At 38.5% G+C, this 13848-nt stretch overlaps 2 protein-coding genes across 2 annotated transcripts in view; both read right to left on the reverse strand.

Moving 5' to 3' along the window:
- Positions 1-11449, reverse strand: part of LOC115733737 (probable disease resistance protein At4g27220) — a 191802-nt gene extending 180353 nt beyond the window's left edge. The window contains exons 1-2 of the mRNA XM_048278502.1: positions 11380-11449; positions 11310-11333 (exon numbers count right to left, since the gene is read on the reverse strand). The gene's annotated coding sequence lies outside the window, so the exon portion shown is untranslated. The remainder of the gene's footprint in view (positions 1-11309; positions 11334-11379) is intronic.
- On the reverse strand, positions 1631-11476 carry LOC115732426 (probable disease resistance protein At4g27220). Its single transcript, XM_048278501.1, has 5 exons — positions 11370-11476; positions 8423-11328; positions 3592-3856; positions 2167-2453; positions 1631-2074 (listed from the first exon to the last, which is right to left on the reverse strand). The coding sequence occupies exons 2-5, from the start codon at positions 11291-11293 to the stop codon at positions 1796-1798; spliced, it is 3702 nt and encodes a 1233-aa protein (XP_048134458.1). The 5' UTR covers positions 11294-11328; positions 11370-11476; the 3' UTR covers positions 1631-1795.
- Between the last annotated feature and the right edge of the window lie 2372 nt (positions 11477-13848).

The raw sequence follows: 13848 nt of genomic DNA on the forward strand, positions 1-13848 counted from the left end.
TGTAGTCATACCTTCTCAAATGAAGAGTGTGTTTCTTGGTTTGAAATGTCCCGATGATCATCTCTCTGAGGCCACTTGTTCATGGTTGCCACCAAAGGAAACATGTTCGGTTTGTCACAATGTGTCACTCACAATTCCTTCGGGAATGGCAAGTTCAAAGTAGGCAAATCAGGGCAGAAACTCTTGAGTTGTGGCATATCATGGAACACCGGAGAGGTTAATTGCGGGAAAAGTGGTTGAGCAGTAGTGGAGTGTGGAGTGTTATCCCCACTTGCGACTATTTCCTTGATTGCACAAAACTCCACTCGAAGTTTCTCCAATTGGTTTAGACTTGTAGCCACCCAATGCGGAAAAAGATTTTCAAGGCTCTTACAATTATCAACTTTCACTTCCCGTAAATGTTCAAAAGTAAGAGTACCTCGAGGACCATCCGTCCACATTTTGCTTAAATTTTCCATGTGAGAGAGAAATATCGACTTAAGCTTAGGAAATTGTACCTATCATATTTGGAAAAATGACACCATAAATTTGAGACACTGAATTATGAACTTACTTTCCTCCCACAAATCACAACATTCTAGAACTTGTTAGTGACACAATCAAGGAGAGGTTGCTTGATGCTTTCATTTTAATGGACTGATGACTAAGGCCGCGTGCGGTGCGACAAAATAAGCTACCTTACGTCCTGTACCACCCGTTAATACTCATGCACAAAAAAGATAGGAGAACCTTTCACTAAATTACGTTCCAAAGAACGAAATGACGACCTCAAATAACACATGAGTAATTTTGTAATTTTCTTAAAAAGTTCGCATGACAAGAAATTTGAAGGCGGGTTTCTCACACCGACGAGGATCCCCGGGAAAATGCAACTAGTCTTCGTGAACAAATAAAACATGTTATGCAAAGATAGATTCTAATACAAAAAAAAAAAAAAATGAAACGATTGTATGAGCTGCTATGAATTGTTCATTTAAGAGCCTGTATGGAATTTTCATTTTGTTGTGAATTACGTTATTGCAACTTGTCCCTACCGTGACTAGTTTCATACTTCTTTATCTATGATTTCAGTGATTGGGAAGATTTTAGTTTATCCAATTTGTGAATGGGTTTAAAATTATGAAGTTTTAGTTGGTGGTGACACCTATCTACAATTTAAGTTTAATCAATTTGCAATGGGTAACCAATTTCCTATCCTTGACTGATGACATTGTGTGGCATGTGGAGCATTTCGGAGGCAAAAACAAGTGAAAGAAAAAAAGCGGATGTCGCATTGCAACTTCCATTGGTGCTTCCATTTGACAAGATGTTTAATTTTAAACATCAAAAGCATTGGATAAAGAAAAAGAAGACTGACCTCCGGAGTAAAAAGTGAAGGAGTGCGTTGGTCAATCTCCATCAAAGGTTGCCAAGTTAAGCTTCTCATCTTGGGACAGTAGGCAATGGTCAACTCTTCTAATCCGGGGCATTCCAGCGGACGGTTCTTCCCCGAGAGAAAATTAGTCATATTGGGCAAGCATTCCAGCTTCATCCGATAAAGATACGGGAATGTAATCTTCTCCACTGCGCTTCCCTGCCGTTCTTCCTCTGCGATCACTCCTTCCATTTCACCACACTCCTTTATTTCCATCCGCCGTAGATTGGCAACACACCGAGCCATCGATGGAGTGAAAGCATGCCTCAAGTTGCTGCATTTATAAAGGGTAAGGCTAATTATCACATCGAAGCGCAGCGTCCCTTGAAGATGGTTGTTCCATAGTCGCCACAACTTTTGCAGATTGACCAAGTATAGATATCATAAACTAGGTAGCACCCGAGTGCTTTGTACACCCTCCAGCCCTTCAAGATTGAATACTTCTTCTAGCGATTCGCAATCGTGCACTTGCAATGTATTCATTTTGTTTAAAACAAGCATCAATCTGGATGGAATAGCGTTAGTAAATGATGGACATCTATCCACCACTAGTGATTCTAATTGCCAAGAGGGCTTGAGGGAAATAAGTTCGCCGTGCCATTTTTCAATTAGCTCAGGGAACTCAAACAGCCGCATTAACTTTACTCCGGCAACCGTAGCCTATTAGAAAAGGCATCATTAAATGTAAACTTCTAGTTAGCAAAATGCAACAATACCATCTAATTGAACAAAATTTGATAACCGATGCATACCATTTCTTTAAACATATTTTGGATGGTGATGTTGAGGTTTTCCTCCCAAAACCACGCTTCTGTTGAGACTTGTACTCTCTCCAACTTTGGCGCCTTTATTGGTCTCTCGGAGAAGAACTTCATGCTGGGACATCCATTCACAATGACATCTTCCAAGAGTGGGAACATCAAAGTGCATTTACTTGAGCTGAAACACCTCAGCCCCGTCAACCCATCAAGCTCCATATACTGCAATTGATTGAAAACCACCACAAGCCCCTCCTCACCTCCATCGTCACAAATGACTTCTGTCAACATTTTGCATTTACTTATCCTCAATTTCGTGAGTTCCACCAAATTTCCAGCTATTGTCGGTGTGAACATCTTTGATAACCCATCACAAAATGACACATCTAGAGTCTTGAGATGTTGAAAAAATCTGGAAAATGGTGGTATTACTTTTAGCTCGTGCCTTGGGCCTTCTTTGGCTTCCACAATGTCGCTCAGCTCTTCTATATCAGAATTGCGTACAACCAGCTCTTGCAAGTTGGTTAAACTCCGAACAAGATGACATGTGGACATTGCAGATTCCTTCGAGAAATGACAAAGCTCGAGAACTCTAACCTTGCAAAAGGATTCTCCATCATGAGAATGCCCATGCCATATCTCCATCCCTCCATATAAATCTAATTTTAACTCTTGCAGATTTGAGAATGCGCCCTGAGAAATTAGTCAAATCAGAATCCAAAACCAGCTTAGTTAAAAGAGTGTTCGTGTATTGTGGTATAAGTCCTGCATTTTAAGATGTTGAGTCTCATGCAATTCGACGGAAGGAAATGCACCCCATGCAATAGACATTATCACCGATCTTTTACATTTGACTTCTTGTACCCACGTTTGCACTCAAGCAAATCTCCACATTCCCCGTTTGCACTCAATTATAATCACAATCGCACAAATTGCAGAGTTTACTCACAACAAAAATGTCACACATCTTGGGTCGTACCTTTTCTATCAAGAAGAGAGGTTGTTTATGAAGTGGCATCTCATTCTCAGGTTGCGAAGCAAGTATCTCCACTTTGTTACAGCCATCCACCTCCAAGGTCTTCAATGCCGGCCAACGTAGAGCATGTGTTCATGTGTAGATGCACTTCAACTCTAGTAGATGGTTAAGCTCGAGGGAGGTTAACTTAGGGAACACATCCCTGGGAACTAGTCCTTCCTTCTCGATGAGTTCCACAATGCCACTACATCCATCGATCTTCAACTCCTCAAGTTGCATTAGATCCCTAGCTACTGAGGCTGGAAACAGAGAGGTGAGGCTCTTGCATCTGGAAACGGTAACAGAACGGAGACACTGGAATTTGACTTGACTGTGAAGTTCCTTATCCCATACACGCTTTAGCTTTGATAATCCCCATAACTTCAACTTTTTTAATGGAAAACGAGCAATGGGATGTCCATCTAGAGGACTCAATGGCTGCAGTTTGAAAACAACTTCAAGCGAATCACATGATCCTACCTCCAAACTTTCCAAGCTCTTGAGCCATCCAAGAATGTAAGAAGGAACAATGTTCACTAGCTTGTTGCATCTATAAACATTGAGCGACTTTAGTCTGTGGAAAGACTCCGCAACAACTTGATTGTCCCATATTGTCTCAATGCTATCCATACTCCAGATGTGTAATGTCTCCAAGCTAGGAAACGCAACCTGCGGTATCGCTCACGAAATTAGTGATTATGTTAGTTTAAAAAGTCCATGAATACATATGGAAGAAGCGGTGGTCCTAACAATCTTGGTCTATCCATTGTGGCCGCATCCTCATCTTGCAAAGGTCATGCCAAAGCTTTTCTGTTTATGTTTTGACATATTATTAGTCTCTCCATATTTTTTAAGGACAGTTCAAAAGACAACATGAAATATTTGAAAACAAAAAGGACGATATTCCTCAAATTTGTTTGATCGGTCCATATTAGCAAATTTCCTTTTTCATTTTACTAGAAGTAGTTTCAATGTTTCATTTTGGACAAGTTTAACTTCAAAACTAGTGTATTATTCCCCATACTACGTTAGTTAGCCTGTTAGGTTTCTATTAATTTACTCAAATTAACCATGTGCGATATAAATAATATTACAATTTATTAAGTAATTATCTTTAATTTCTCCAAAATATACATGAAATATGTCGGGGACATCATAACTTCCGGTTAAAGTCAATATCAATCATTTTTATTCAATATTATATCACTCTATAAAAATTGAAAAAGTCAAATTTCCTGTTTTGCCTTAAATTAAATATACTTAATTGATTGAATTTTCCTTTTAAGATTCATTGCTTTGTTACCGTGTTGGATGATCCAATTGTTAGATAAAAATTGTAGGCGCGTGCAAGCCATGCGCCAAAGATTATGTGCCGGGTCAGCAGTGTGGGCGCGTGCGAGCGGCTGTAGCGGATTTTTTTTTTTCCCTACATTGCATATTTTTTGGTTCTGCCCTCCCTCGCGCGAGAATATTTCTCTTTTGTAACTGGCTGACAATTTCGCGATTTTTTTTTAGCACGTAAATTTTCTGTTTTGCCTAAAATTAAATATGCGTATGAGGTCCGATCGGCGCGTTCTTGGTACCGACGTGTTCATATTGAAATGCTCTATGTTGTGGTACATTTTTTTACATGTTTGAAGCATTTAAAGGTATAAAAATACGTGTGAAAAATACACGTATAATTTGGGATATTATTGTATTTTTAAGCTATATTTCCCTATGTTTTTTGAAAATATAGAATATTGATTTCTTGTAAATGACCACTCATGGTTCATAGATAGCACGTATGAGATGCTTGCAATAACAATGGTAGGAGATCCATTACACGTGGGAAACCTCGGATATCAAGAGAGTAGCATGTTCTGTTTTGTCACTCGTTATCGCCCATGAAAAGGAAAAAAAGAAGAAGAGGAATGCTAGCCAAAGAAATCGAGTTGGAAAAAGCTTACAACACAAAGCGTGGATTGGACAACGATACCAACCTAGACTAAAGGGTTCTTGGATTGTATAAGGTATACCGTTGATCGAGTAAAGTGAGGGAAAGAAGAGAAGTAAACAAAGCATGAAGTAAGCACTCTGTGAACGTCTCACGTCCCTTTACGGAAAGAAAGTCTCAACCAGAACCACATTCCTTTTGCATGAGGATGTAGCTAAAAACATCAAAATTGAAAGGCTGGCAATTTACAATATGAATTAACTTGTTTACAAATGATTATCTGAGAAATCCATAAATGACACGATTTGATACGAACTTAATATACATAAATTTTATAGCAAAATTAACAAAAATAAAGTGTTCTCCAATGAACATTGCTATATCACAAAATCTTTTACTACATAGTTACCAGGAGTGAATTTAACCACATAATTTGAGAGTTGACAATTGAGCTCATTGAAGATTAATTATCCAACTTTTGTATGTATAGTGACTCTACTATATATTCTTCATTTCAATTCAAAATCACAATTTGAAGAGTAACTCTACTTTGGCTTATCCAGCTTTTATGGTGCTGTGATTATGTGGAACGCAATCAATTTTAACCAAAGTGGGCTTTGGCGATCATGCTTCGTCTCCAATATAACTATTTGTTAGTTTTACTTATTTAGCTGGCCGGCATAACAATTATCTATATGAATATATCATATTTTACAATGTCTTAATACCTTGATGTGATTGATCCAACTCTTATTGATGTGAATTTAAACTTCCCATTTATTTGTAACGCTATGTGGCAACTTGAAATGCACAGCATGTAAACTCGTGAAGTGCTGTGCACATAAAATTGATGCAATCATCGGATTTTTGTTATATTTAAGATTTTGCCGTAGCGTTTGTTACGTACCTCTTGATTGAAGAGAGTAGTGTAGCGTGATTTGAGACGATCCTCACTCCAAGCTTCTTGTGAACCTGTCATCGATATTTAATTAGATGAAAGGAATGCCATCTTTTGCATTGCAGTGATGAATTAATCTAAGAAGAACTTTAATGATTAAACCAGAAAAAAAAAAATCAATCTTACACTTTCTGCGAGAGAAGCACGTCAAACTTTCCAAACCTGCAACGTATAAATTGGTTAACATCGAGAATACTAGAGTTTTTGATGTTTCTATCCTCGACCCTTCATCCTCTATAATGATCGCCTCCATCTTCTTGCAATCTTGTACCCCTAGTTCTCTCAATTGTGGGAGAGATTGAACCATGGATGGGAAAAACAGAAACCCGAGGTTGTTACAGCCAAACACCTTCAATTGCTTTAATTTATGGAATCTCACAAGTCCACAAGGATTCTTGTTCCATATGCACCGCAAGCTTGGTAATCTCTTTATATAGATGGTGTTTAGCTCAGAGAGAGTCTCAATATTTGCATCGGCGCCTAGTCCGTCGAGGTCAAAAATTTCTTGCACCGAAACGCAATCTTCTACCTTTAAAGTGTGTAGCTCGTGTAGTTTTACCAGCGACCTGGAGTTGATAACCTTTGAGAGAGATGTGCATGAAGAGACCTCAAGAGATTGGAGACTGCTCAGGCCCAATGGAGATTCATCGGTCCATATGTTTTCCAGATTGGGAAGTCCAACCATTGTCAAGGACTCCAAGGATGGGATTGAAACCTGACGTATAGACCCATCAGCATACGTGCTATTGCAGGTTATTACAAATGGTTGCGGAAGAAAATTTACAGACTTTAGGATAATTTTTTTTTATCCTACGACCCCAAGAACCACTAATGAACTTCATTTTTTTTATTTACAAAAAATTCGCGGATCGTTAGATTTTGTTTGCAATTTATTAACAATAAGGGAAACTACAGTCATCAAGAAATAGCATTCATTCAGTTTGCTAATGACTACGAAGATTAGTGACCGTTAAAGCAAAAGGAAGTACATTCAAGATAAATTCCTTCCTATAAGGTATACCACTCCCTCTTGGGTTATGTTACTACTTTGATGTTACATTGCTCATTTTGTCGGATGATTGCCAAAAAGTACTGCACTATCTCACAATGAAAAAATTATATAGAAACTGTAGAATCACCGTGATTATGAAAGACATAGGCAACTTACAAACAAAGGACAACATCTCATGGAGTGATCAACAAGGCAAGTTTCAATCACGAGAAGTAAATTATAATGCTATAATTCCTTAATTACAGAAAGGTATGTCTAATTTACTACCTACCTAAGGAAAATTAGCAATCTTGAAAAGTAATTTAGTATATCATAAGGGAAATTACAATCATAAAAGTTTAGTTACTGCAAGTAACTTCCTTTTTACGCCTTCACCATCCACCTAAGCCCGCTTGGGCTTTTCCGGACCCAATCAATTTATGCGTGAAATATTGTAATTTATATAATAAGAATAAATCTATGACGGAGCTAATTTCCTTTCATACTCGAAAAATCTATAATGGCAACTTAAATTTCTCTCCATGTAAGCTCATGTTTAATAACTTGCGAAACTAATTTATTGCACGAGTCTCGAACTCCACCATCAACTTCAATGATAATTGTCACTGTTTATCCTTAGTTTACTTACTTCTCTTACTAACAATAACCAATTTAACAGCTTACCCACTACACTAAAAAATTGTTAAACAATTAATTAATTTCCACCTATTTTTTACATGTGATTTTTTTACAATGAGTTGAAAATTTCCAATGTAAATAAAGAAAAATGAGGGAAAAAACGCAATGAAAATGAGGGAAAAAACGCAATGAAGATTTATGTTTGTTATGCCGAAAGTGCTTACATATATCTATATCTGTTATATGCTTTGCATGTATGAACATGCATGTAATTGTGTACATTTATACTTGTAGGACTTATGCAATGACTAAGTGCTTATTGAAACACACGATAGGGAAAAGACGTGCATCAATTAGATTAGCATTGTTGCTACTATTTGAAAACCCAATCCCCTTGCCCATTCTTCGTATTGATTTTTACCTAAGCCATCTAGATATCATATTTTTTCTTGCCGCATGCAAGCTGCAAATAACTCTAGTCCTGTCACAATCTAAATTTACATGGATTTCATTCTATTAGCTGGACTTCTACGCAATGAAGAGTAACAGAACATTGCTTTATGCAACTACAGAGAAGGCATGACTGGGATAAGGTAATTAGGCAGAAAATGAATCGAAAAAAGAAAGAGTAAGGATAATAATCTATGTCACATCTAATTGGCAAATGAACAAAAGATCAACAAATACCAGATTGTTTTGATAGAAAGTTACCTGTTGCCCGTTGAAGAATGCAATTTGAGGGCCAACTTGGTCATTTGATGTACTACTTGAAGGAGCCGTCCCGTCGGTGACAAATTTTTTTATATTTGGCAAGTCACGCAATTCCAATACCCGCAAATTCCGCAACTCAACCTTGCCATAATCATCAACTTCTACAATCTCCCGCATTAAGTGGCACTTGCCAACTCGGATCTCTTCAAGCTGTGGAAGTTCTCTCAATAATGAAAGAGGAAACAAAACTTCCATCTTGTCCCAGTTTTCAACTTGTACTATCTTTAATGCACTGAAGGAATTGGAGGAGATGTGGTTGTTGCATATCTTTTCCAAGTTGATGAGGTTATCGAGAAGTAACGACTCCAACATCTTAAACTCCATATGTGATGGAGATTGGAGGACATAATGGACGGAGGAACTATTCTTGACTTGTAGGTGCTTTAATTTCGAAAAGCCTTCTTGGGATAACAAGCAAATAGTCTGTTCAATTCCATTTAATCTGTCTAAAAAAAGATCGTCAGGTTTGCCTAATAAAGTTTGTATGCATCCTTTCTGAAGAATATTGCTTATTGGATCCAACGTAAGCTCCAATATGCTCGATCCATTGCGAATTCGCCGCCATGGCACATCACCTATCCGGATTTGGTACTTGGTTAGTTTCTCAACATTTAGATCCTTTGGGAGCACACTCGGATCCACAATGGACACATGCAAAGTATAGAGATTCTTCAATTTGTTCAACTCAATGAGCCTGGCATTAGTTGGAGGAATTTGCTCTACGGCATTCCAACGATCAAAGCTATTCTTCATATACAACTCCTCCAAATTCATCAAGCTTTCGAGCACACCCGGTTCAATTATCTCAAGTCGTGAGCAATTGTCTAAGTCTAGCAACTTCAGCTGTACCAATTGTCCGATTTCTTTTGGCAATCGTTGAATATTGGAGTTGACAAAGCTAAGAATATGCAGCCTTTTTAGCTCGCCAATCATGGCTACATCATCTAACAAACAACCATCTAGACAGAGAGTGTGTAAGCCCTCCAAGGACTGAAACGGCGAAGGTGAACGACCGAGACGCACCCGAGAAAGATGCAAGACCATGAGTTTTCTCATGGAGTTGAAATAAGAATCTGGGACCTTAAGAGTTTCATTGTTTGTGAACAACAAAAAGATCCGCATTTCAGGGCAATCTAACCCTTTAGGAAGCTCCTTCATGTCGACGTAGGGAAAGCATATTGCCCTACAACTTTTGAGCTTGTCCTTTGACCATTCTACTAACAACTTATCTTTCTCTTTCAAAACGAGAAGAGGATGATCTCTTGAAGCGACCGAGGCAACAAACTCACTAACCAAGTCGTGTATCTTGAAACCATAAGCATTTTCATCCTCTAACAGAAGGGAGGAGTCTTGAAGAGCACGAATCCCTGATCTCAAACTCTCTCTAGCTTCTTCGATGTTGTCATCTTCTTGAAAGAGCCCCCAACCCACAGCGTACCTCACCAAGTTTTCGAAAGAGGGCTTAGAGGTGCCATAAGCAACACAGAGCGCTAACAATGACTTCTCCGAGTCTTTTAAGTTGTTATAACTCAATTGCAACATCCCATTTGTCACCTCACCGATTCCTTCGTTTTTAGACAACTTCATTTGCCTCAAAGCATTCTTACATTCAGATAAACCGGCACGTCTAAAAACTTTCGCCATAAGGACAATTAGGAAAGGCAAACCTGCACATTTGTGGAGTGCTTCCTCCACCAAGGATTTGAACTCTTCATCGCGAACTTTGTCTCCGACATAACTCTCAAACAATCTTCTTGCCTCTTCCTCCTCCAGCTCACCAAGGCGGAAGTCCTTGTCGCAGCCCATTTTAGTTCGCAAAACATCACGATATCTTGACGTCAACAACAACTTGCACCCGATGACCTTGTTGTCATGTCCGCAGGGAATGCCGACTGATTTCAAGTCCAACCCCTTCCACAGGTTATCCAGTATTATGAGCACCTTCTTGTTCTTCTTCTCCTCGGCTTTCAACCTGTCGCACAGAAAGTTCGCTCGCACACTGACAATATCTTCGTTCGTTATGTCACTAAGGCCCAACGCATGCGCGATCTCTCCTTGAATGGTCTTGATGTCTGGATTTTCCGACACGTTGGCCTTCGCGACCCAATCAAACGACTTCTCTTCCCTTAGTCTAATTACGGCATCCACCAAAAGGGTGGACTTGCCAACCCCGCCCGCCCCGTAAACCCCGACCGCACTGTTGTTGTTATCAGCAAGAGCGTCCATGATGTCCCTTATGACCTGAGCTCTGGATTCGAAGACACCATCGTCCTTAATAGCAGTAGAGGCTGAAGAAGCAGAGGCCGTCGCAGTGGTCGACTGCATGACTTCTTTGCCCTCTCTCCTGTCCGGAGTCCGAGCAGTGACATTCCCCGGAGCAGGAAGGCTGAAGGAGATGTCATTCAGTTCCCTGAATTCACTGCATTTTTGAGTTAGTTTCCGGAGGGCCTCCATCTTTTCCTTGGCCTTCCTGCTGAACTGATAGCGACAAACGGGGTCGGGAAGAGTCCCGCGGCAGCAACTCTTGCTCGCCCCTTCAAATTTGCCCGACACGTCTCTCGCCTCTTCCAAGGCCTTCTCAGTACTTACCTGCCACTGCGTGAAGTCACTGTAGAAACCCCGAAGATTGTTTCTGGCCCCTTCCGCAAGAATGTGGACCCTCTGAGACTCGTTTGCCAGCTTCTGGACTTCCTCCTGAAGACCGTTGGCGTAGCTCTTGGAGGAGATCACATATCCGAATTGACGCTTGATGGGAACAACTACCCACTTCAAGACATCCCACGCAATAGAAACAGCAGAATCGATCGACATGTCTCCTTTATTTTTCCTTTTTCTTTGTTCGAGAAAGAAGCAGGTAGAGAAGAAGAAGAAGAAGAAGAAGAAGAAGAGGAGGAGGAGGATAAAACAGGGCGAATGATGAAAAGAGCAGCAGGTAGAGAAGGAGAAGAAGAGGAGGAAGAAGAATGGTTGGGCCGAGGAGAAGAAAGAGCGAAACAGAGCAAGAATGATTGAGAGACGAAGAAGGCAACGAGATATTGAGTGCAAAGAAGGATGACGAATCATTGGGTGATCCAACTATTTAAATATAGAAAAAAGTCCGCAGTCAGTCTTCTCAATCAAGCCAGCAATGTGGACTTACAAACAGTTGAGTAACGGAAATGGATGAGTCATTTCCTTAGTCGTACGTACCTATATAACTTTAATATCGTTGAGTCCTTCTTTTTTCAATCATTTGCTTGTGTGTCATAATTTCCGGTCGATAAATGAAGTCTTAATTTTTTTTTACAAATATTTACTAAAGTGCAAGAATTTTGACGTGACATAGCGCTTGTAGTTTTAAAATGTTATGATCCAACCCAAAAACAAATGTTATCAAACTCAATTGAGCTTTGAAAAAGGTCTGTCACTCAAGCAATCGGAGAAAAAGTTACGACCTTCAACTGAGCACCATACATAAATTATGACACTTATAGTGATCGAAAAAAATTATTGCACTCATATCCAAATATAAATTGTTGCGGATAATAAAAATATTTGTAATTAGATAATTATTTTGAGGGATATAACTAATCGTATTTTGAAAAAATATTTTTCAATAATTCATTTTTCTCGAAACAAACGGAGTGTTAGAATGAAAAAAATATTTTGCTTTGAAGGTAGTAGGTTGGGTTTAGATTCCTGCTCGGAAAAAAAAATAAAAAAAATTAAAATTCATGAGAACAATACAAGTGAAATTCAAAAAGCTTTGGTGAAGTGTATGCCAGCTGGGGCGAGTCCAACAGTTATGACCTTTAACGTCAGCAATTCTGACTTTAACCATACATCCCAAGATCTATCTCTATCAATACTCTAAGGTCTAAGTTAGCAAAATCTACTTACTCTTTCGAGCTCCACACGACGTTATCATTTATTAATGTCAAATTAATGGGAAATTAGATCAGAAAATGTCAAATTACTCCCAAATTTGTACATTTGTTATGACTTTTTAAAGAGGTTGTCACTAATCTCTAACAAGTCCGACCCCCAAAAAAAAAAAAAAAAAATCTCTGGCAAGAAAATGGTGTGGCTCATTCATGTTACGAGGGGTGTTCTCTTTCTAATTAAGTTGACAATGATCTTTTGCATAACAACTACCTAGTATATGAAGAATAAGTGCATTTAAAAAGATTACCAGGTGAAGTTGTCATTCTCCTAAAGTAAGTACATTTCTTTTACACTCTGTATCATTTCTCAAGAAAGTAGCAATGTTCACATAATATCATCGTATTATTGATAATTCAATAGTCACATACGATCGTCATTCTCCTAAAATAAGTACATTTCTTTTACATTAATCTATAGGTCTATTTCCACGTTGTCTCCAAAAATATCTTGCGTGTGATGCTCCTCATGCTAAGCCATTTACCAATAATCAAACGCTTTCGTCTCTTTAGTTTAGTTTAGTTGAGTTTAGTTTTTTTTTTTTAATGAAAGCATCTTTATTGAGGATGGACTCAAGAGGGAGATAGACGAGACACCTCACTATCTTTTGTCTGTTCCAATTCTTTTTTAGTGACAAAAGAATACATGTGGACCATATTTTTGCATGAATGGTTCAATCATGGGATTCTGGTAAGAATGCATGGCTGCTTTCTTGGAAAGAATAACTTTAATAAGGATGTCATGGAAAACGAAAGTATAGAATAACTTTGTGCTTTGAGTTGCGTAAGGAACAAGTATTATCAAATCCAAATCTTTCTGATCACTTGTGTGCTTTTTTCCAGGCGCTGCCCTTTGGTTTCCACTTTATTTTACCACAATAATCATATTGGCTTATTATTAAATTTATTGGTTTATCTCCACATTGTAGCAAAAATATCTTATGTGTGATGCTCCACATGCTAAACCATTTACAAATAATAATCGTTTTCGATTCTTTACCTTTGTCATAAACCATCTTTACTAAAGGTGGAGTCGAGATGGAGATTGGACACCCCCTTTATTTTCTGTCCATTCCAATTATTGCATCTTCGTGGATAGCTCTTTTTTTAAGTGGCAGATCTCTATCAGACAAAAGAATACAAGTGGAGCATATTTTTGCATGAATTTTCTTCTTCTTCTTTTGTCAAAGAATGAATGGTTCAATCATGGGATTCTGGTAATAATGCATGGCTGCTTTCTTAGAAAGAATAACTTTAATAAGGATGTCATAGAAAATTAAAGTATAGAATAACTTTGTGCTTTGAGTTGCGTAAGGAACAAGTATTATCAAATCCAAATCTTTCTGATCACTTGTGTTCTTCTTTGCAAGCCATGCCCTTTGATTCAACTGCTTAGCCTGCTAATATTCCTATTTATCATATAAAGATTTCATTCATGTCGTAAAT

The sequence above is a fragment of the Rhodamnia argentea genome, chromosome 5 (assembly GCF_020921035.1).
Source record: "Rhodamnia argentea isolate NSW1041297 chromosome 5, ASM2092103v1, whole genome shotgun sequence".
NCBI lineage: Eukaryota > Viridiplantae > Streptophyta > Magnoliopsida > Myrtales > Myrtaceae > Rhodamnia > Rhodamnia argentea.